Here is a 23506-nt window from a genome sequence, read left to right on the forward strand (position 1 = left end):
TCTCCTTACCACTTTTCCTAGAAGTTTTTCTCTGTCTTGTTAAAGCTGTTTATATGTTTTTTTCCCAGTGTGTATTTTATTTGCTAGACTAAGGATGTAATGGTGTCTTTTTTACTCATTTAGCTGTAATCATTTGTCTTCAGCTGCGTCCTTGGTTTCATTTAGGTAATTTTGACACTGAACTAATGACAATACATGTATGCCCTTCTTTCCATCTCTCACAATGAGGTCCTTTTCCTCTGTAAACAAAAAGTATATTTGTAATTGAGTATGTATTGCTTTTTGTTAACAATCTGTTTGCCCCCCCTTACATGAAACTATGAAAGGTAAAGACCATGATTCCTCTCAAATATGCTTATCATTTTTTGTGTTTCTAGAACTTACCTTAGTGGTTATCAAAGTAGCAACAGCAGGAGCAGCATCTCCTAAGAAATTGGCAATTTGAAATGCAAATTCCCAGGCCCCATTGTATACCTACTTGGTCATAAACTCTGGCGGTGAGACCTAATAATATTTGGTTTAGCAGGCTGTCCAGGTGATTCTGAGAAAGCTAAAATCAGAGAGCCACTGCTTTAAAATAAAGATTGTGTTTGGGTTTTTTTCATTAACTTCCCTTAATGTGATTAATTGTATTAATACATTTTTTACCTTTTTGAACTTTTAAAAAAATATATATTACCACAATCATGACTACATACTTTTTGAATTTTTTTATTACAGAAATAGTCATACAAAAATGAAAGCAGTAGCTGGGTATGTGGTTCATGCTTATAATGCCAGCACTTGGAGAGACAGGTGGGAAGATCGTTTGAGCCCAGGAGTTCAAAACCAGCCTGGGCAACATAGCAAGACTCCATATCTCTCTCTCTGTGTCTCTCTCTCTCCATATATATATATATATATATATACACACACACACACACACACACACACACAATTTTTTTAATTGTTGAAAGTACAGTATGAATGAAAAATACAGTGATTTAACAGCTGTGACATTTGCAGTGTTTGTTTTTTCTGCTTCTTTTTTCCCATTGATCCATAATAAAGTCAATTACAAACATGGCAATTTATTTTCAGTATCGCAGCATATTCCTCTAAGTTGGTGCAATACCATTATAGCATCTAATAAAATAAATAGTAATTTTCAGATATTATCATATGTTGTTCTTATCTAGATTTCTCTCATTTGTCCCCTTAATGTCTTCTATAGCTTTCCTTAAAACACCAGGGTCCAAAGTTCACACACAGCATTTTATTGTATTCTATCTTTAGTATCTTTAAGTTTAAAAGAATCTCCTTATTCCTTTCCTTCTTTCCTCTTCTTCCTGCATTCTTCCTAACATGGTATCAGTTTATTTAGTAATTTATGAAGTGTCAATTTGGATTTTATGGGCTATTTTCAAGTCTATGGATGAGCTTGGAAGCAAGGATGTCTGTGAACTCCCTAAGAGTTGATGGACTATTTTGTGTTCCTGTGGATGTGTGTGTGTGTGTTTAACAGAGAAAAGAAGAGTAGATAAAAGTACTCATGATTTTAGATTTTAACTGAGGTGTATATTTGTGAGAGAGGGGAGGAAGAGAGAAGTGGTTAGTTTTGCTACATTTCAGCCACATCTGATTTATAAAATTACTCATAGTTACAGATCTATCACAGATCAGCAAATATTTGTGAATTGCCAGCTGTTCTGTTGCACTAAGTGGTAAATTAATAAATCAACTCATCTCAAAATATTCTGAGTGCCTAATTGAATTAATCAGGGATGGTGAGATTATCTGCCACTGTGACACAAAGGGATTTAGAAAATCTCAAATAATTCCTGTAAGTACTTATAAATATGGGGCCTCAATTAATATATAGGGCAAACATTGGATAAACAAGGTAATTTAAAGTGGCTAATTTAATCATCAGCTGGTATGCTGTGCTCAGAATGTTGTTTATATGTATACAGTGTGGGTCTGAGTCAGTGATTATATCTTTAGATGAAAAATAAGAAAATAGATTAAATAAGTTTTGGTTGGTTTAGGTTTGGCTTTGTTGTCTTTGTTTTCCCTACTCCGTTTCTTACATAAATGTTTTTTATTTAGCAAATGTGAGAAGTTAAGTACCAAGAATTATATATGATCCAGTGTATTACTGTGTATCTTTATATAGCTTTATAAAATTGGAAACATAACCTTAGATTGCTATGTTGGCAATATGAACAAGAACACAGAGGAAATAGCCCTAATCTAAGTAGAGATTAGGGAAGGTTTCTAACAGGGGTGACACTGAAGCAAACTAGCCCTTGAAAGATGAGTAAGAATTCACCAAAGAAAAAAAAATTGAGACAATGTTTTATAAAATAAAATACTTTCATAAAGCTTTTAATGCTACTTTCTGACCTACAGGTGATGAAGGGAGTATGCCAGCAGATATAGCCACATTACTAAAAACATCAATGGGCCTGTGAAATAAGAACTGTGAACTCTCAATTGATGAGGAAATATCAACTTGGTGCACTCAAGGACATTTACATTATGATGACCATGGGGTTTATGAACATTTATAACTTTTTATAATTTCCATATTACATTTCTCATAGTATGGACAACTTTTTGCCACTAACTGAATTCTCCAAATACTCACACATGAAATTTCAAAAAAGAAGCCACAAATATGTAGTCCTGAAGATGTTGAATAATCATTTTACAAAGCAGTTTTCTGAATGGGGATTAGTTGGTGATTGTTTGTAACAAATATGCTAATGCTTTAGAAATGTCAGTATTTTTGTAATTATTTCTACCTCCAAATATATATATATTGTCTTTCACTGGATAATGTGTGTAGATTTTTACATGTGCCTTATTTGACAATGCTTATGTCTTGTTTTTGCTTGTCTCATTTGAAGTTCTTTTTTATTATGTTAAAGAATGCAGCTGTATAGATTATATAGCTTTCATTTTATTGCTATTTGAAGCAGATGTTCACCAATGTCAGCAAGAACTCAACCTGAATTTAAAGGTGGCATTCCATATACTAACATCCCCCAGGTCCTCTCAAGTACTTCTGCTGAAACAAATTTGTTTGGCTAGGCACTAAGTTGTTTTCCAGTGAATAGTAACTAAAGAAGCCCTTACCTTGCTCCATGGATTAATTCCTTCTGTTCATTTTCCAACTGCACTAATAGTGCATATTACTCTGCCTAAACTTGTGCATGTTTTCATTGATTTCCCTCTCCCGGCTTTTGCTTCTCTTGAAACTGTTGCCCAGTCACTTCTGCTCCAATTCTCTTCCTCTCTAAATAGTAGTTTATTACTGCCACATCTCCATGCATCAGCAAAATGTTGGTGACATTTTTCTAGCCTGGCAGAACAGATTACTTAAAGCTATTTCACTTCAAAGCAGACTGAATGTGACTTCATCTAAAGGCAGCATTAGGTACTGCATGGAAATAGGTCATTAACTTGAAACGCTTATCAAAATATATTTTACCAGTTTCCAGAATTTCCAGTACAGGACCGCCTGAAGAGAGAGCCATTGTTCAATTCCAATTCAGTGTGAGTGACAAAGTGAAATTTAGAAGTGAAGTTGTCTATTTGATATTTAACTCTTTATTAAATCTTTCTTTAAATTTCTGCCTGTCAGTCTATATTGCTGTTTTTATTATACTTCAGTTTCTTTGTATAACTTGTGAGTTCCATGTGTTTTGTTTTTATTGTGTAAATATCATTATAAATAAACTTATTTATAAATCAAAGATTTGTTAATTTTTGGAAATCATACCTTTCAAAGCATCCTAACTTGCTAAGATGCTAAGGTAATATGACCCTCTGGATTTGGAAGGCAAATAAAACTCTTAAACAGTGATTATTTAGATATTAAAGACTCTGAGAACTCATGGCATAACCCCAGTCTTGATGGTATATTGAACAGACTGAATATATTTTACCATTACAGGGCTAAAAGGAGTCTTCATGTGTTAATACTACCTCCTTGTACATCACCATACCCAAATCAGTTATTCAAATTGTTAGGAATTTTACCTTTTAAAATCTCATAATGGATTTCTCATAAGTTTTCTGTATTAATGTATTTTCAATGATAGGCTGTTTCTTTTTTTGTTATTGTTGTTGTTGTTATATCCATACTTTTATCTCTAATGAAATGTAGTTGGGTTCTTCCTGTAATGCGCTATTATGTCTTGGGCTTAATAAAAATATTTGTGATCATAAGTTGTATTTTCACACCCTTTTTAATAGTTTCTAATCCTCCTCTTACTCTTAAAAATATATAATCTTGGGCACAAGTGAGATTATCTTATATGCTTAATATTGCCTGTTTGTCAGTAAATTGGAACTTACTATTTAGGATGTATTCTCATTGGTTCCTTCATTGGACTGATGTCAGTAAATACTGTAACCCATTATCACTACAGAGCAAGTGAAGCGAGAGTTGGAGTAATATTGTGACCAACTGAAGCATTTTTTTTAATGCAGGCTACATGAGACATGCCTTATGCATTTTTATAACTTTGGGACCCCCATAGACTTTTAACTTTATGCCAGTAGATACTTACTTTGAAACATTACTACTGTTCCTAACAGTTGGTATTATCATGTAGTGGAGAGACGGGGGTATGAGGAGATTTGGTTTCCATTTGTGTGACCTTATGTGTGATACTTCACAGTCCATAAATTTAAGGAATTGACTTCAACTCCTCAAAAATGTATTTTTGAAATAATAAATTCGATATGCAGTTCACTTTCTGCTTGACTTCACTCTCGCTTAGCCACCCTCTCTTTGTATAGAAGCAAGGAGACATTTCACTTGGATACACAATGGGATAATGGAATGTGTTGTCCTTCAGTGCAAAAAGATTACCTAAAGGTTATGATAATGCCAAATACTTCCTTATGAAACTTGCTGTGGTTATACTTTGAATTATGATTTGTATCAATATGTAGGACTGATTCTCTTATTTTGAATTTTCATAATTTTGTATAAGCATTGGATTATCACTTAGTTCTGTCTTCATTAAAACTTGATGGGGAAATTTAGCTATGCAGAAGAGTGGAGAAAAGTTAACTACTTCCATTATGTAGAACATTAGTTGCATTTCTTTTTTTAAAAGTAACATTTTTTCTTTAGATTGCCTGGATTACATGTTGGAGGGCTTTGAATGAGATTGACATACAACCTATTATCATTTACTTACAGCCACTAATAACAACAAAATTTGATCTAAAGAATCAAGGAACTTAGAAAATACACTTTGTTTTTATGTGTAATCCTTAATAATTTATATTTTTGTTGTTGTTTTGAGACAGAGTCCCTCTGTCACACAGGCTGGAGTGCAGTGGCGCGATCTCAGCTCACTGCAACATCTGCCTCCCAGTTCAAGTGATTCTCCTGTCTCAGCCTCCTGAGTAGCTGGGATTACAGGCGCCCACCACCACGCCTAGCTTATTTTTGTATTTTTAGTAGAGACAGGGTTTCACCATGTTGACCAAGTTGGTCTCGAACTCCTGACCTCAAGTGATCTGCCCGTCTCAGCCTCCCAAAGTACTGGGATTACAGGCATGAGCCACTGCGCCTGGCCTAAAGTATTAAATAACTTTTTTTTCAATTTCATAAAACATTGAGAGGAAGGAAACACCTTAAATAAGATCATACGTATCTGGGCTTTTATTTTCCTCTTCTTTCTTTCTCCCCCACATCCTCATCTCTTTTTTGACTTCTTAATTGTGAATAAAGCTTCTGTAAATATATGTGGACAGGTTTTTATGTGGACATGTTTTCAGGTCCTTGAGATAAATATCAAGGAGCACAATTGCTGGATTGTCTGGTAAGCATATGTTTAGTTTTGTAAGAAACTGTCACTGTCTTCCAAGGTAGCCGTACCATTTGTATTCTCATCAGCAACAGATGAGAGTTACCCTTGCTCCCCATCCTCATCAGCGTTTGGTGTTATCTGCTGTTTTGGACTTTTGCCATTTTGACAGTCATATAGTGGTATCTTGTTTTAATGTGCAGCTCCCTAATGACATTTTGTTGGGCACTTCTTCATATGCTTATTGCTACCTGTATCTTTGTTGAGGTGTCTATTGAGGTCTTTTGCCCATTTTTGATCAGTTTGTTGTCCTATTGTTGAGTTTTATGAGTTCTTTGTAGAATTTTGGATAACAGTTTTTTATCAAATACGTGTTTTACAAGTATTTTCTTCAAGTCTGTGGCTTGTCTGGCTTATCTTCTCATTCTCTTGATCTCTGGGATATCTACATTTTTCTCATCACAACAACTTTATTCATGTCAGTAAATTCATCTTTACAAGTTTCTCTGGCTGCATATCTAGAGCCTCTTGAGCCGTGTCAGATTCCCACAGTCAGCTCTTTTCTCTGTAGCTCCCTTTATGTTCAGTTGAATTTCATTCCAGGATTATCAGTTTTTGTTCCTTTGCTGCACTTTCATCTTTGTTGGGAGTTCCCTCTTTTGATTCTTCATTTTTGTAAAATGTCAAAGGGATTTATCACTGGGCCACAAGCAGGAAATAGCAATACAACTACACACTTTGCTGTCTATGCAGGAATAAGAGATGTGCAGTGACCTCTGGCAGTCTTTGAAAGAAGTGACTGGTCACTGGTCATGATGTACATAGGTTATTTACACAGGGATATGTGGACTGGAGAGCTATGAGCAAAGTTTGTGTTTTATGCAATTACAGGTAATTGTGGTAGCTGAAGTCCAAACCATTTTGGGGAAGGGGAAGAATGGTGTTGCTAAACCATTATGACTGCAATTCGTGCATGTTAGAACCTGTGCAAAGCAAGGTCTGCCTGTATTACATACTATTTTTCCGCCATTGTAAATGATGCGAAGCTATTCTGAAAGAAAAAGGTACTGCAGAAAGATTTGTTTGTGTTTGTGTTTTCCTTTTTAAAAATCAGAATATGGCTTAAAGTGGAAATCTTGGTGGAGTTGGGAAGGGAGCATATGGATTATCTGGCAGGCTGATGTACCTGTCTTATCTGGTAAGAGAGATGCCCCGAGAACAACAAACTTGAAGGCAACATGGATCAACTAGAGTTTGGTTTGGGGTCTTCGTTTTATCCAGTTAGCGATGGCAGGAATGGCTTGGACTTTCTTCCGTAAAGTCACCAGCCTTGGATGGATGTCCAACAGGTCAGGTTTAAAGACCAAAAGCGTGGTACTGCAAATCTCCCAGTAGAAATCTGCCCAAGTCACCTAATTTAAAGGAAACAGACTTTTCATTTGAACATAGAAAGTATAGCTGTATCGGCATTCCAAAATTAAAATTAGTTTATTAATCTAAAAGATTCAAAATAATCTTGTTATTACAAAAACAGAATGTGTATGTGATAGAAGTTCAGAAAATTACTGAAAATACCATACTCCAAAACTCAGGTTACTACTATTAAACATTTTCGTGTATAAGGTATTTTTCCATGCTGATAGATGTTGTTTTACTAACATGAGATCTTAATGGTACATACTCTTAACCTTGTCCAGTCTCCACCTCTCTGTGACAATACGTTTTCCTTATCCAATAACCAATACGTATTTTTCCATCTGTTCTAAAAATGCCCTTTACAGGACAAAGCAGGATCTATTCCAGGTCTATGCATTTCATCTGGTTATGTCCATTAACTCTTCAAAACAGTACCCTTTCTTTCACATTACCAAATTATTGAAGATTTCACTCTAGTCCTACAGAAAGTTCTATCTTCAGGACCTTTGTATTTCATCTTACCTTGTTCCTTTATACTATATAGTATAAAGGAAGGGGCGCAGGTTACTCCTTTCAAGTGAAATATTTCAAGTGAAATATTTGTGGCTAAAATACATTGTATTGTATCACATAAAAAGAATATATGGGTGTCTAACCATTAGGGTATGCCAAGATTGGCCACTGGATTAGTGATGACAGCCTGGTCCTACCATTGTACAGTTGTATGTTTCTACCTTTGTGATTAGAAACCAATCTGTATGCTGTTACTTTGGCTCCATATGATTATCAAAGAGTGAAGTTTAAATGTGGACTACTCTTTTATCTTTTTGTATAGAATTTAATAAAGCTGATTGCTAGTGTTTCAGGAACTTACTAAACATCTGTCAGCCAAGAGAAGCTACTGGCTGGAAGATTCAGAATTCAGAATAAATCCAGAATTTATTCAAATATTTATCAAGCACCTACTGTGTGCCATGCCCAGGTCTAGGTGCTGGAGAGCAAGGTAGGATGCAAGCCCCTTCTCTGATGTAGCTTTTATATTTTAGAAGGGACAAACAATCAAATATGCAAAACGATGGGGGTTATGAAAAAAAAGTGAAGTTGTGATGGACTGTGACATGGTCAGGGAAGACTTTCAAGAGGTGACACTTTTTATATTAAGCCCAGGCTTAAATATAAAAAAGGATTGAGACCTGCCGTGATCAATCTGGGGATTAAGCATTCCAGATATGGGGAAGAGCGTAAAGACCCTTAGTTGGGAGTGTGAGTTAAGTCTGAGGAACACACACACCAGTGTGTTTGGAGCACTGTGAAGAAGGGAGAGAGTGCTCAGAGATGAGATCAGAACATCATTTACAAAGGAATTTTAATAGAAAATGAAAAATAAATTCTTATAAATTATTCATTAAATAGGGCGGGGAGAGGAGCATTTTAGGAAAGGCTATGAGGGGAGTCAGAAGAAATGAAGGGGTATGTGAAGAGGTTGAAAGTTGAGAAAAAGATGTGGCAAGTTTACTTCTGTATCACCCAGAAGGGCTGAACAGGGCAGACAGCAGAGTGTCAGCCTGCTACAGAAAGCAATCTTATCTCCCAGAATGCAGTCTCCCTGAAGGCAGGGACCGCCACTTGCCACAACTTGTAAATCAGGTTTAGATTGGATTTTTTGTCAAGACTACTCGTAGGTGGTAGTGTGCCTAGTATCTGGTTTGTGATTATTGATGGTCTATGCCTACGCCAATTAATTTTTCTGGGGTTGGAAAGTGGTGACAGTTTATATCAGTCTGTCTTTCTTATCAACTGGCATACTTTCATGAAGAGAAACATTTTCCAGTTGAGATATAAAATGCTTCATAATTTATCCTGATATAAAATACATGTGAGTTTATACTGTTAGCTGTAGTTCAAGTTCAGGAATCGGGTATTTACTTGACCTTACTTACCTTACATCTCTATCTCCTTTCTCCCACATTGAAGATCCTGGTTCTCAGTGACATAAACACAATTTATTTTTGTACCCACAATATAAGTATAGTAATACCAGAAAAAAAAATACCAATAGTTTCTAGTACCACCACCAATATGATTACTGAAAATAGTATATGATTTTCTGTTCTAATCTAAGAGGTATCTGTCTTTGATGTATAATCAAATTAGTGTGTTTTACAAATGATACTTCTTGAAATAGTTATTCTCTAATAGAGTACATTTGTATTCTGTGTGTTCTCTATGCATCTTTTTTGCACAGTTAGGTTCATTTACTTCACTTTGATTTTTAGGATAGCTTTTTAAGTTTTTGCTGCTAATATATAATTATATAAAATACGGTTCCAAAGTCAAATCTATTTTTAAAAAAGGTTTATTTAAAGGAGTTTAACCTTTGTTCTTGCTGTAAATTCTATTCCCTCCCTATAGGTAACTTTTTTTCAATAAGTTTTCATAGTTTTTTGGTTTGTCTTTTTATTCACTTGAATTTTTTAAGATACAAAACATACTCACAGAGTTACCAATAAGCCACTCTTTCCCCCCTAAATATGTGTCCAAGTCTTGCATAAGATGAGGCGCATTATACGTGAGCAGCTCATTGAACATCTGCTCCTAGGAGAAGGAGAAAATATCACTTTAAGAATAATGAGAAGAAAAGTAACATGATCTGAGGAGGAAGTAGATTTCTCCATCTTTATTCTCCCACATGAATTCAAGAAGAAAGAGAAGTAGCTAGATTTTTTATTCAATTTTATGACATGAAGATTTAGGTCTGATTCTCTATAGATGTGAGTCATCTCTTTATTGCTCATGGATAAAAAAATAAATAGTTTTGTGTCACCAGTTCTTACAGTTTCTTTGTGTATAATGACTAAATACCCACAAAATTTTTCTAACATTTTTTTACATTTATTTTTCTTACATTTATTAAAGCAAAATGATTCTATCATCTTTTTAGATTTCTAAAATTTCCCTCTTTCTTAACCTAGCTTTTTTAAAGCTAAATAATGTAACTGAAGATAAAGAAACTTATTTTATTTCGTAAGGCTAGACTCTACTAGTTTGGCAGTTCTTCATTTCACTATTGCGTTTATAATGAATCATATCTTGGGCCTTTATGTATTTTCTCATGGGACTACCATTGTGCCTTATTATCAGATTTGTCTATCTTGAATATCAGCTATAAAATGCATCATCCAGTTATCCCCTCTTGATATATAAACTAATATTATTTAAAAATTAACATCCTTAGGGAAATATATATAAAACATCCATTTTTTAAATTGTCATTATTTTTCTACTTGAAGCTCTGAAGACCAAATAATTTACTCAAGGCCTCTTTTTTTGATAAGAGATGTTTGTTTATATATAAGAATTCTGCCTGTTTGAGTCTTGGTTATGAAATAGAAGCCAAACTCAAAAATATAAAATGTATATATAATTTATTAGTATATCTAAATGACGTATAATGAAATCCAGCCTTTATTAAGATAAGTCATATAGTGGATACCACACCAATTTGCTGATTTACTTGCTGTTATGATTATGGCTTAGCCAGATGATATATACTACCACAACATAATGCCTTATATTTGTAAAGTACAATTTGCAAAAGCATCCTTACATACAGGTTGAGCCTCCCTAGTCCAAAAATCCAAAATGCTCCAAAATCCAAAACGTTTTGAGCATGGGCATGATGCCCAAAGGAATGCTCAGGGGAGCATCTCAGATGTCGATTCTCCAGATTCGGTATCCTCAACCAGTAAGTATAATGCAAATATTCCAAAATCTGAAGAAAACCCCAAGTCTGAGATACTTCTGGTCCCAAGAATTTCAGATAAGGGATACTCAACATGTACTTACATATGTTTGCCAGATTTAAAAACCGAAGCTTATAAAGCTTGTCATTATTTTGACTTTATATACTTTCCCTTGTTCTATAAAGTGCTCTGTGGTCAGTATGTTCATAGTTTTAACAAAAACATTAGGTATGAGTCTTCCTGCTGCTTACACAGAATTTGTAATCCCAGTGAAGGGCAGTGAGTTGAGAACCATGTGGTGCTTGCCACAGGTCTGCTCACCTCAGTTGGCATCGGTCAGAAAGGCAATGGCCAAACTGATTGTTGGACAACTTTCCAAAAACTCCTGTGTGCACTCCTGGGAAATTCTGTTCTTCTAACATACATTTCCAGAGCTTCAGGTACGCCAATGTTTGTGTATATGCAGAGTCAAAACTATTATATCTGTGCTATTGACTTCTCCTTGAGCCCAGATTCTCTTTATAAGTTTGGTGAATTATTTCAGTCTAATGAAATATAAATTAATGAACAGTATAATTAGTATTTAAGTTTCATTTTAAAGTACAATCAACCAAAATAATATAGAGGATAAGATTTGATTACACCTCTTTTTTTTTTCCAGATATATTTTAAAAAATACATTTCCTGATCCATCCTAGACAGCCACTCCTATAATAGCTTGATGGATTCAGAAATTTCTAGCCTCCCTTTTCAGAGAGTTATAAAGGTTTTTTCACCCTGAGAAATTGTTGGTATGAAAGTCTAACAAACGGCTTTTAGGGAGGTTCGCATATTTCTCAAAAGCATTTTTATATATGCACTACCAAAATTATTTTGTGTTGGAACCAGGACATCAGAATGTCCTCAGGCCTTCTCATTCTTCTTCCCCATCCTGTTCTTTAGATGAGGAAATGGAAACACAGATCCATTAAATAACCAAAGTAACACTAATGGTAAGTTCAAGGATTGTCATGGTGACCAATATCCAAGGACATCTTTTGTTTTTCTTTCTTTAAGTTGGAAATGGAATTTTTAGTGATAAATACTGTAACATTGTGTATATTTGGTAGATTTTTTTTATATTTTTTAAATTTTATTTTATTTTTTATTATTAAGTTCTAGGGTACATGTGCATAACGTGCAGGTTTGTTACATATGTATACTTGTGCCATGTTGGTGTGCTGCACCCATCAACTCATCATTTACATCAGGTATAACTCCCAGTGCAATCCCTCCCCCCTCCCGCCTCCCCATGATAGGCCCCAGTGTGTGATGTTCCCCTTCCCAAGTCCAAGTGATCTCATTGTTCAGTTCCCACCTATGAGTGAGAACATGCGGTGTTTGGTTTTCTGTTCTTGTGATAGTTTGCTAAGAATGATGGTAGATTTTTAAGGAACGTGTGACAAGAATATATTCACTATCCATCTTAAGTGCATCAATAGTCTGCCTTTGAAATGTTCTCCTGACCACAAGATGGCAGCAATGCAGCCCACTACCAACAGTCTAAGAAATGAAATACAGAATGTGCATTTTTCATTATATATTAGCCAAGTCCTGCTTGTTAATTAGTCTGTAGCTATCAGCAATGTTTCTGCAACGTGTTCTGCCTTTGTATGATTTAATCATGAACTTGGATTGCTATGTCCTTTGAAATTGTTTTTTGAAATAGGTGGTACATAAGAGAGTTGTTATTCTAATACAAAGGTAGAGTGTTACTCTTATCACAAATGTTCAAAGAATATTTTCCTCTGGGAGGTGGCCTCTGTTATGGAACCTCAGCCACAGAAAGATAGAAAATAGAAAAGTAGAGAAGAGCAAACTGATAAATTGATAGACTGCACATCAGGGGGGTCTTTGGTACATGGAACAAAAATCTTTAGACACTTCTAAATTGGAGATTATCTGTTTCTACATTTATAATGATATGTAAAATGCAGATGCCATGTCTGACAAATAGTGAAAACAACAGCAAAGTATATAACTATTAATTTAATAGTTAATATTTATTTAACACTTCTTACCTAGCCATAGGCACATATGCTAACATTTAATCTTGCCAACATACTTCAAAGTAGAGCCTGTTATATCCGCACTTTGCAAAGAGTTTGAACTATAAATAGGGAGTTAAGTGACAGCTAGTAAGGGAATCAGGATTTAAGCCTGGCAGTTTGACTCCAGAGCCTAAATGTACTTACGTCAAAAAGTTGTATTTCTATCATCAAAGCTGAGCTTTATTATTTCCTGGCTAGGCCTATATATATGTGTGTGTGTGTATGCAGACCCTACACACCTTACATTTATATCATGGAGTCAGTCAATGTAAATACTTTTGTGTCCAGATATCTCTATTCAAATCAGAAGGTGCTAATTAAATAGTATTTACAATAAATACTAAGCAGATAGTATGTGCTTAAATATGTGCTTAAGTAAATTGATAAGACTGCCTGCCATTTGTGCTGTGGCTTTTGGCTATCAGCTTTAGCTTTAACATGTACATAAATATTCATGCACAGCTGTTTTGAACAGCTGCTTGCACTGCAGTATTATACCCAGTGGTTAAGAACCTGGGGTTTGAGTCAGTGACGATTTGAATTCCTTCTGCACCACTTCTAGCTGAACACTTTTGGGTAAGTTGTTTACACTACATGAAACTCTGTTTTCTTACCTGGAAGATGAGGATAACAACAGTTTCATTCTAAAGGGATGCTTAAATTCGTTACTTTAAGCAATTGTATATCTAGGTGATGGGACTATGGGATCTAAATTCAGCTGTCTGGGCTCAGTTCACAGTTCTGTCAGTTGTGTGACTTTGGGCAACTCTAACTTCTGTTTCTCAGTGTCTTCATCTGGAAAGTGAGCATGACAATAAAAAGCACTTATCTTGAAGGAGGAGAAGGAGGGCTGACTGAGATAACACAGGGAAAGAGCTGAGAGTAACACAGGCACATGGTGTGCATTTGATGAGTGTGGTTCTGATCACTTATTCAACAAGTGTGTAATGCCTACTACATAAAAGGCACTGTGATGGTGGTGTGGGATCAGCTGAATAATACAGATACGATTCCTGCCCCCCGATGCATCCAGCTTGAGGAGACAAGCAACGAACAAGTAAATATATTTTAAAATAGAGACTGTAATGAATGTCCTAAAGGAAACCACTAGAAGCTGTAATAAAGATGTCTATTTAGAATTGTGCATAAAGGTGAATAATTTGACAAATAGATATCATTTGACTTTCATCTCTAAACCACAGTAATGAATATTTTTAAAAAGGTAGATCTCACAAGGAAGTGGAAAGAGAGGAGATAAGAGCAAACAAAATCTGAAGCTAGTAAGCAGATGGGTGAATGGCACCTGCAAAAAGAAAGCCAAGAATCAATCCCATCAACAACACGAATTCCTTAAATGGCTCAGGAAATGACCGGATATGTCTAGAACTGGGGTTAAGGAGGTTTGGGAGGATTGGTGGAAAACTATTAAGCGGTTTTAGCATGGGATGTTCTTCATTTTACATTGCTAGGCAGCTGTCCCTTCCCCATTCTTAGCAGAAAACAGCCTAAGAATTTTTATAAATTTAGAAGCACAATATCAGAAATTTAGAACTCAAGGACTGATGAAGTTGAGAAATGCTTTCTAAAAGTAATGCAGAAAAGCAAAGAGATGGGAAACAGGAAAAGAGCCAACATCTGAATTATTGGAATTCTACTATAATGGAACAAAGGAAATAAAGGGGGAGGAAATCATTAAAGGGGAGGAAAAAATTAAAGGAAATTTCCTTGAACTAAAAGGACATGGGTCCCGGATTGAATGGACTCACCAAGGAAGCAGCACAATGGATGAAAATAAGATCATACCAAGACTCATCATTGCAAAATTTTAGAACTCTAAGGGCACGTGTTTTATAATCTTTCAGAGTGGAAAAAAAATGGGTCACATACAAAAGGTCAGTAATTAAATTGGATGCAAACTTCTCAACAGCCTTGCAAATACTAATGAAAAGTTACTTTCGTCAGAATTCTACACCCAGCCCAACTATAAAACAGGTTTGAGAATAAAATAAAAACATCTTTAGACAAATAAGGCCCCCAAAGCCTCAAACTTTTATTTCCTATGACCAGTAAGCTCTTAGAGGATTGTTCCACAAAAACAAGGAAAGAAAACAGGAGAATGAACCCAGGAAATGATTAAAAAAAAAAAAAAATCCAGGGTAACAATAAAGATCTCAGGATGACAACTGTGACCAAGTATCTAGGACAACCATACCAGAGTGAAGCAGTGTGACTCACAAGATAGACATATCCATACCATCTGTCATAGTCATATCTGCTGTCATCAAACCTTCATTTTAGCTTTTGGAATACTAGAGGATGTCCCCCCAAATAAACAATGGAGTAAACAAAGAAAGAAGGCAGCATCCAGAAACAGGACTCCAGCTCCACAGCATGGCATCCCTGGAATGACAGCAAAGGGAATTCCAATGATGACAGCTGTGCAGAAAACCTAGAGAACTCCGCAAAGAATGGAAGCCTCCTAGACGGAGCGCTCCAAGAAATATTGGAAGTAACAGATGAACTGATATTACGTTGATCTTGTGGAAAATCGTATTGGCAGGCTATTGGATACTGTGGAAAGTCAGCAATAAAAGTAAAAAGAAGCAAAAGAAAGCAATTACTAATTTTGAGGAAGAAAAGTGAGAAAGGAAATATTATAAAAGCATACTACAGTGCACAGTTCTGTGCGTTATTTGTGTAGCATACTAATCACAGAATATTAATTTAACCAAAAGATTTTCACATCACAATATTGGGAGCTTGGTGAAAGGGAAGCAGAGAGGATGACTATGTAAGAGAAAAATTGTTATTACAGGTTGAGATCCCTTATCCAACATGCTTGGGAACAGAATAGTCTTGAATTCCAGATTTTTTCAGATTTTGGAATATTTGCATATACATAATGAGATATCTCGGGGATGGGACCTAATCTAAATACAAAATTCACTTATGTTTTATTTGCACCTTATACACATAGACTGAAGGTAATTTTATACAGTATTTTCAATAATTTTGCACATTTGCCAAAGTTTGTGTTAAGTACTTACATGGGGAATTTTCCACTGGTGCTGTCATCTTGGTGCTTAAAACGTTTTGGAGTTTGGGGCATTTTGGATTTCAGATTTGCAAGTTAGGAATGCTTAACCTGTACTATCATAAGTCCTTAGAAATAATTTACAATTGGTCAATCAGAAGAAGTCATATTTACATATCCTATAGAAATATGGAAATGTGTAAATCCTAAAGAAACTGTTAAATTTTTTAAAGGGTTGCATCTGAGGAGGAGTTAATGTGAAGGGGTATAAAAGGGAATTGCTGTACTTTATTTTAAACTTTTAAAATATAATTTGATATTTTAAAACTATACATATTGTTTTGATATAAAGGAACTTTCAAAGGCACCTAACAATGTCTGACAGGTAGTATGTGATTAACACTAGGAATAGCAAATGGATCACATTACTTTCACATCTTGCTTTTTCTCTGCCCAAGGAAAACATGACATGAAATCGTCCAGTGTGTCCACAATAGCATCAACTTGACATTGTTCCATTTCTGTGTTTCCAGCCAAATCTATGGAATAGAGAGAGGCCCATCAATATGTTTAATGTACTATATTAAAAAGCTTGTTTTTAACAGATAGTATATTCATATGGTTGAAAATTCAAAAGAGCATAAAACAATATCCAGTGAGACTAGCTTCCATCCACCACATTTTGCTCCCTTACCTACCTACCTTACCAGTAGCCACCTTAATTAGTATTCTTCCATTATTTCTTTATGAAAATGCAAGCAAATAAAAACATATATCCCACTAGATATGCTTCCTCATCCCATGTCCCCTACATATCTTTCTTTACAAGTACCCAAAGGGTGTACTTGCTCTTTTTTTTTTCTGGCTACATGAGATTCCTTGAGGTAGATGTGCCACAATTTATTTAACTAGCCTCAACTGATTAGATTTGTTTCCAGTCTTTTGTTAATATAAGCAACACTACAAGAAATAACCTGTACCTACATTATAATTCATTTTGTATAAAGAATTATTTTTATTTTTGCAGACAGTTTTTGTCAGGAGCATTTGTTTTCTGACTGGAGACTAAAAAATTTAAATAATAGAGGGGTTTTTTTTCTTTTGTTTGTTAATCATTATTTTTGGTAATAAATCATTGGTCTTCCTAAAAATTTTCTCAATGGTGCCAATTTAAAATGCTTCTGTGTAGAAGCCTTCTAAAATGGATTGCTTTTTTAAAACTTTATAAATTTATTAAAAATTAAGAAACTATACTGACAGTGGATGAATTGGATGTAAATTATACCTCAATAAAGGTGTTATAATTGAAAGAAAATTCTTGAGTGATTTAGAGTTCCTCTGTAAACTATATTTTTGTGTGTGTAATATTCAAAGGTTGATTATTATTCTTTCTGACCTTGAATAGTCTTCAGAATTCTTTACTTATTTTCATCCCTACTTTGACTTCCACCTCAAGGCTTCAGCTAAAACTTTGTGGAGGTGACTCCTTATTCAATATTTTTAGTCCTAAACCACAGGCTCATTTTTTTCAGCATCCTTTTGTATATATTTCTGATTACTCTTTTGGCACCTGAACATTCTTCTACAAATCCTCAAATGCAGTCATCACACCATTTCTTAAACCAGCTCTCCTTTTTTTTACCCAATAAATAATTACGGGCCTCAACTGTGACTCAGCCCCAAGTAGGGGCTGTATATAGTAGCATTGAATAGAAGAGGTAAATTCCTTGCCTGAATGGCACTTATGGTCAACTGGAAAAGGCAGACATCGAGGAGGGTATTGAAAGTTGAAAAAAGTATTTTAAACAGAAAAGAGAAGGAAAGGGAAGAGAAGAGGAGGAGAAGGAGGAAGAGAAGGAGGACGTAGCAGTACATAGTGCATTGAGAATGGCAAACTGTCTATGCTATACCTCTCCTGGTTAAATAGACTGCCTTCCACATCATAACATCTATCTACTGTCTCTAAGATGATTCTACATCCACAAATTTTTCATATTTTTCTTGGTCTCTCTTCTTTGCCATCTGGATCATTTCACTTATCTCCTAATGTGCTTCCCTGCAGTAGCCACAAATACAAAGTAACCACAGTAATCTTCCCAAAATGCATAGCAGTAGTTATGCTGCTCTTCTAGATAAAAACCTACAATTGCGTAAGAAAAAGAGTCAATACTCTAGATCTTTCTAGAACTTTCTAATCAAATCCAATCCATTCTAAGCATTTCTCTAATTCTCTTCCACCTGCAAATTTGAAGTTCATTCTTCTTCTCATGCCATTTTCTCTCTACTTAGAATGTTCTAGCCCAGAGATTCTCAAAGTGAGATCCATGGACCACCTGCATCACCTGGGAAATTGTTGAGAATGCAAATTCTTGGGCCCCACCCAAGGTCTGCTGACTCAAAGTTGCACAAAGTATACTTTAATGAGCATCCAGGTGACCCTGATGCACATAAAGTTTGAAAAGCACTGCCTAGGTCCAAGTCTTTCTCTTGAAATTCTAGCTATCTTTGAGCCTAAACCTAAATTATTATTATTATTTTTTTTTTTTTTTTGAGACAGAGTCTCGCTCTGTTGCCCAGGCTGGACTGCAATGGCCGGATCTCAGCCCACTGCAAGCTCCGCCTCCCAGGTTTACGCCATTCTCCTGCCTCAGCCTCCGGAGTAGCTGGGACTACAGGCGCCCGCAACCTCGCCCGGCTAGTTTTTTTGTATTTTTTAGTAGAGACGGGGTTTCGCCGTGTTAGCCAGGATGGTCTCGATTTCCTGACCTCGTGATCCGCCTGTCTTGGCCTCCCAAAGTGCTGGGATTACAGGCTTGAGCCACCGCGCCCGGCCTCTTCTAAACTTTCAAAATAACTTTATTTGTTGAAACATGTTAGTGTAACACAAACCTTTGTATTTTCAAAATACACCATTTCATTCCAAAATGAGGTCTAGTGTTCATGGCCCATTTTATCTGTGAGCTAACTATGTATGTGTCTATGGCTTGGATCATAGCAGTGGCAATGGTGGTGGGAAGATAGGTTTGAGAGAATGGTGATTCTACAGATTGATTGAAAGAAAGGAGTTTTAAAAGAAGCCAAAGGGAGCCTTTGGCTCAAAAAGGGTGTGTGAATAGTATGAGGGAAGAGAGAAGTAGACAATGGAGCATAGGATGGGAGAAAGTGTGTCAGGCAAAAACAAGAACAGTTTCTATTGTTGCTCTTCTAATATCATGGGTGCGGGCACTAATGCAACAATCCAGAAGCCAACTATCCCCTTCAAGCTTCCTCAGATGGCACTGAGTGGAAGCAAAGAAACTCCCTTTCTATTTTTTTCAGCATGATTAGGATGAAGGACATTACTGACTATATAATTTTAATAGTGTAAGAAATTTCAACCTCCATATGCCATATGTATTTTCTGCTAAGTAATTTTCTCTGATAACTTATAATATGCATACTAGCAAAAGTTTGGAATGAAACATACCTGTCCAATTTTTCAGCTAAACTCTAACAAAGGCTTGGAGAGCAAACAGATATAAGGCAGGAAAAGCAGGAGGCAATATAAAATAAAATTGTCTAATTGTCTAGGGAACTCATGGAAAGTTAAACTGATACAGGTGGTATATTTATACTTTTCTCTATTATTTAATTCCATTCTTATTTGTACTATAGTATGCTATGCCAAACTCATTTAATGCATATTGAATATATATCGTGTTTGTTTCAGTTATCAAAAATCTTAAGCACTTATTGTGTTTATTACATGTTTATTACATGTTACCTGTGTTTTTAGTCAAATATCTTGCTATTGCTAGGCTCTGGTGAAGGGTAAGTCCATCAACTTCCAAAATGGGGATTTTTCCAAATGGGAGAGCTTAAAATAAAATGAGCAAATAATTAACGTCATAACAAAACCAAAAGTTATATTACTTCCATTTTTACTGATAATTGTGAAAACAAAGCATGATTTTATGAAATCATGAAATTTTAAAATATTTTTAGAGGAACACTTGACAACCTGTAGTGGAATATTTACATTTTATAAGTTTTGTTTAAGTTGTTAGAAAACCTGATTTAAAGTTAGTGACAGAATTGGTTCTCAAACCCAGGTTTATAGAGATGCCATATGCTATACTGTATTTTACATGCTTAATATTAAAAAAAAATTCTTTTAAACGTCATTATTTTTTGTAGCCTCAATTGCGGATTATTAAAATCATAGTCTGAGGATTATGATGATTTTGATTTACATATTGAGTTATGGTAAGAACTCAGCCATAGCCTTTTTAAAATTAATACATAATAATTGCACATACTATGGGGTACATGATACATGCACACAATGTAATGATCAAGAAACTTTTTATTTCTTATTTAATTTCTTCATTGACCCAATCAACATTCAGGACCATGTTGTTTAATTTCCATATATTTGTATAGTTTCCAAAGCTCTTTTTATTATTGATTTCTAGTTTTATTCCATTGTGGTCTGAGAAAATACTTGATATAATTTCAATTTTTAAAAATTTATTGAGATGTGTTTTGTGGCTTAACATATGGCCCACCCTGTGTGCTGCTAAGAAGAATGAGGATTCTGTAGCTTATGGATAAAAAAACATATTTTTTTGAAATGGAGTCTCACTCTGTCACCGAGGCTGGAGTGCAGTGGTGCAATCTCAGCTCACTGCAACTGGGCTGGAGTCTCTCGCTCTGTCACTGAGGCTGGAGTGCAGTGGTGCGATCTCAGCTCACCACCTGCCAGGTTCAAGCGATTCTCCTGCCTCAGCCTCCTGAGTAGCTGGGACTACAGGTGCGTGCCACCACACCCAGATAAGTTTTGTATTTTTAGTAGAGATGGGGTTTTGCTATGTTGGCCAGGCCAGTCTTGAATTCTTGACCTCAAGTGATCCACCTACCTCAGCCTCCCCAAGTACTAGGATTACAGGCGTGAGCAACCACTCCCAGCCTATGGATGAAATGTTCTGTAAATGTCTGTTAGTTCCGTTTGGTCTATAGCACAGATTCAGCCCAATGTTTCTTTATTGGTTTTCTGGCTAGATTATCTGTCCGGTGCTGACAGGGGAATGTTGATATCCCCAACTCTTATTATGTTAGGATCTATCTCTAACTTTAGTTTTAACAATATTTGCTTCATTTATTTGGGTGCACATATACTTACAATTGTTATATCCTCTTACTGAATTGACCACTTTATTATTATATAATGACTTTGTATTTTTTTCCTTTTTTAATTAAAGTCTATTTTGTCTGCTATAAATATTGCTACTCCTGCATGCTTTTGGTTTCTGTTTGTATGGAATTTTTTTTCCCATTCCTTCATTTTTAGTCTATGTGTGTCTTTTTCAGGTGAAAGGAGTTAATTGTAGACAGCTCAGCCACTTTGTATCCTTTTAACTGGGGAATTTAAATCATTTATATTCATTGATAGATGAGGGCTTACTCCTGTCATTTTGTGAATCGTTTTCTGATTGTTTTGTATACTTTTTTCTTTATTCCTCTCATTATTTATGTTTGTGATTTAGTGGTTATCTATAGTAATAACTTTTGATTTATTTCTCTTTCTCATTTATGTATCTACTCTACCAGTTAGTTTTATACTTTCATGTATTTTCATGCTGGTAGATATAATCCTTTCACTTCCAGATGTAGGGCTTCCTTAAGCATTTCTTGTAGGGCTAGTCTATTGGTGATACATTTCCTCAGAAAGACTATTTCTCCTTCTTTTTTTTTTTTTTTTTAATTATACTTTAAGTTCTAGGGTATAGGTTAGGTGCACAATGTGCAGGTTTGTTACATATGTATACAAGTGCCATGTTGGTGTGCTGCACCCATTAACTCGTCATTTACATTAGGTATTTCTCCTAATGCTATCCCTCCCCCCTCACTCCACCCCAAGACAGGCCCTGGTGTGTGATGTTCCCCATCCTGTGTCCACGTGTTCTCATTGTTCAGTTCCCACCTATGAGTGAGAACATGCGGTGTTTGGTTTTCTGTCCTTGCAATAGCTTGCTCAGAATGATGGTTTCCATCTTCACCCATGTCCCTACAAAGGACACAAACTCATCCTTTTTTATGGCTGCATAGTATTCTATGGTGTATCTGTGCCACATTTTATTAATCCAGTCTATCATTGGTGGACATTTGGGTTGGTTCCAAGTCTTTGCTATTGTGAATAGTGCCACAATAAACACAGGTGTGCATGTGTCTTTATAGTAGCATAATTTATAATCCTTTGGGTATATACCCAGTAATGGGATGGCTGGGTCATATGGTACTTCTAGTTCTAGATCCTTGAGGAATCATCACACTCTCTTCCACAATGGTTGAATTAGTTTACAGTCCCACCAACAGTGTAAAAGCGTTCCTATTTCTCCACATCCTCTCCAGCCTGATCTGTTGTTTCCTGACTGTTTAATGATCACCATTCCTCTCCAGCACCTGTTGTTTCCTGACTTTTTAATGATTGCCATTCTAACTAGTATGAGATTGTATCTCATTGTGGTTTGGATTTGCATTTCTCTGATGACTAGTGATCATGAGCATTTTTACATGTGTCTGTTGGCTGCATAAATGTCTTCTTTTGAGAAGTGTCTGTTCATATCCTTTGCCCACTTTTTGATGGGTTGTTTGATTTGTTCTTGTAAATTTGTTTAAGTTCTTTGTGGATTCTGGATATTAGCCCTTTGCCAGATGGGTAGATTACAAAACTTTTCTCCCATTCTGTAGATTGCCTTTTCACTCTGATGGTAGTTTCTTTTGCTGTGCAGAAGCTCTTTAGTTTACTTAGATCCAAGTTGTCAATTTTGGCTTTTGTTGCCATTGCTTTTGTTGTTTTAGTCATGAAGTCCTTGCCCATGCCTATGTCCTGTATGGTATTGCCTAGGTTTTCTTTTAGGGTTTTTATGGTTTTCGATCTAACATTTAAGTCTTTAATCCATTTTGATTCAATTTTTGTATAAGGTGTCAGGAAGGGATCCAGTTTCAGCTTCTACATATGGTTAGCCAGTTTTCCCAGCACCATTTATTAAATAGGGAATCCTTGTCCTATTGCTTGTTTTTGTCAGGTTTGTCAAAGATCAGATGGTTGTAGATGTGTGGTGTTATTACTGAAGGCTCTGTTCTGTTCTGTTGGTCTATCTCTCAGTTTTGGTACCAGTACCATGCTGTTTTGGTTACTGTAGCCTTGTAGTATAGTGTGAAGTCAAGTAGCATTTTGTTCTTTTGGCTTAGGATTGTCTTGGCAATGCAGGCTCTTTTTTGGTTCCATATGAACTTTAAAGTAGTTTTTTCCAATTCTGTGAAGAAAGTCATTGGTAGCTTAATGGGGATGGCACTGAATCTATAAATTACCATGGGCAGTAGGGCCATTTTCATGATACTGATTCTTTCTATCCATGAGCATGGAAT

General features: G+C 35.6%; 2 protein-coding genes across 3 annotated transcripts in view; one reads left to right on the top strand and one right to left on the bottom strand.

Moving 5' to 3' along the window:
- SMARCAD1 (SWI/SNF-related, matrix-associated actin-dependent regulator of chromatin, subfamily a, containing DEAD/H box 1) overlaps positions 1 to 4215 on the top strand; it is an 84830-nt gene extending 80615 nt beyond the window's left edge. For both annotated transcript variants that reach the window (XM_011968227.1, XM_011968228.1), the window contains one exon: positions 2392 to 4215. In XM_011968227.1, coding sequence (XP_011823617.1) covers positions 2392 to 2453 — 62 coding nt within the window. In that variant the 3' untranslated portion in view covers positions 2454 to 4215. The remainder of the gene's footprint in view (positions 1 to 2391) is intronic.
- Positions 4216 to 6878: 2663 nt separating this feature from the next.
- HPGDS (hematopoietic prostaglandin D synthase) overlaps positions 6879 to 23506 on the bottom strand; it is a 41259-nt gene continuing 24631 nt past the window's right edge. The window contains exons 3-6 of the mRNA XM_011968229.1: positions 19860 to 19952; positions 16526 to 16635; positions 9726 to 9824; positions 6879 to 7225 (exon numbers count right to left, since the gene is read on the bottom strand). Coding sequence (XP_011823619.1) covers positions 7061 to 7225; positions 9726 to 9824; positions 16526 to 16635; positions 19860 to 19952 — 467 coding nt within the window. The 3' untranslated portion in view covers positions 6879 to 7060. The remainder of the gene's footprint in view (positions 7226 to 9725; positions 9825 to 16525; positions 16636 to 19859; positions 19953 to 23506) is intronic.

The sequence above is a fragment of the Mandrillus leucophaeus genome, unplaced genomic scaffold (genome assembly GCF_000951045.1).
Source record: "Mandrillus leucophaeus isolate KB7577 unplaced genomic scaffold, Mleu.le_1.0 Scaffold832, whole genome shotgun sequence".
Classification (NCBI taxonomy): Eukaryota; Metazoa; Chordata; class Mammalia; order Primates; family Cercopithecidae; genus Mandrillus; species Mandrillus leucophaeus.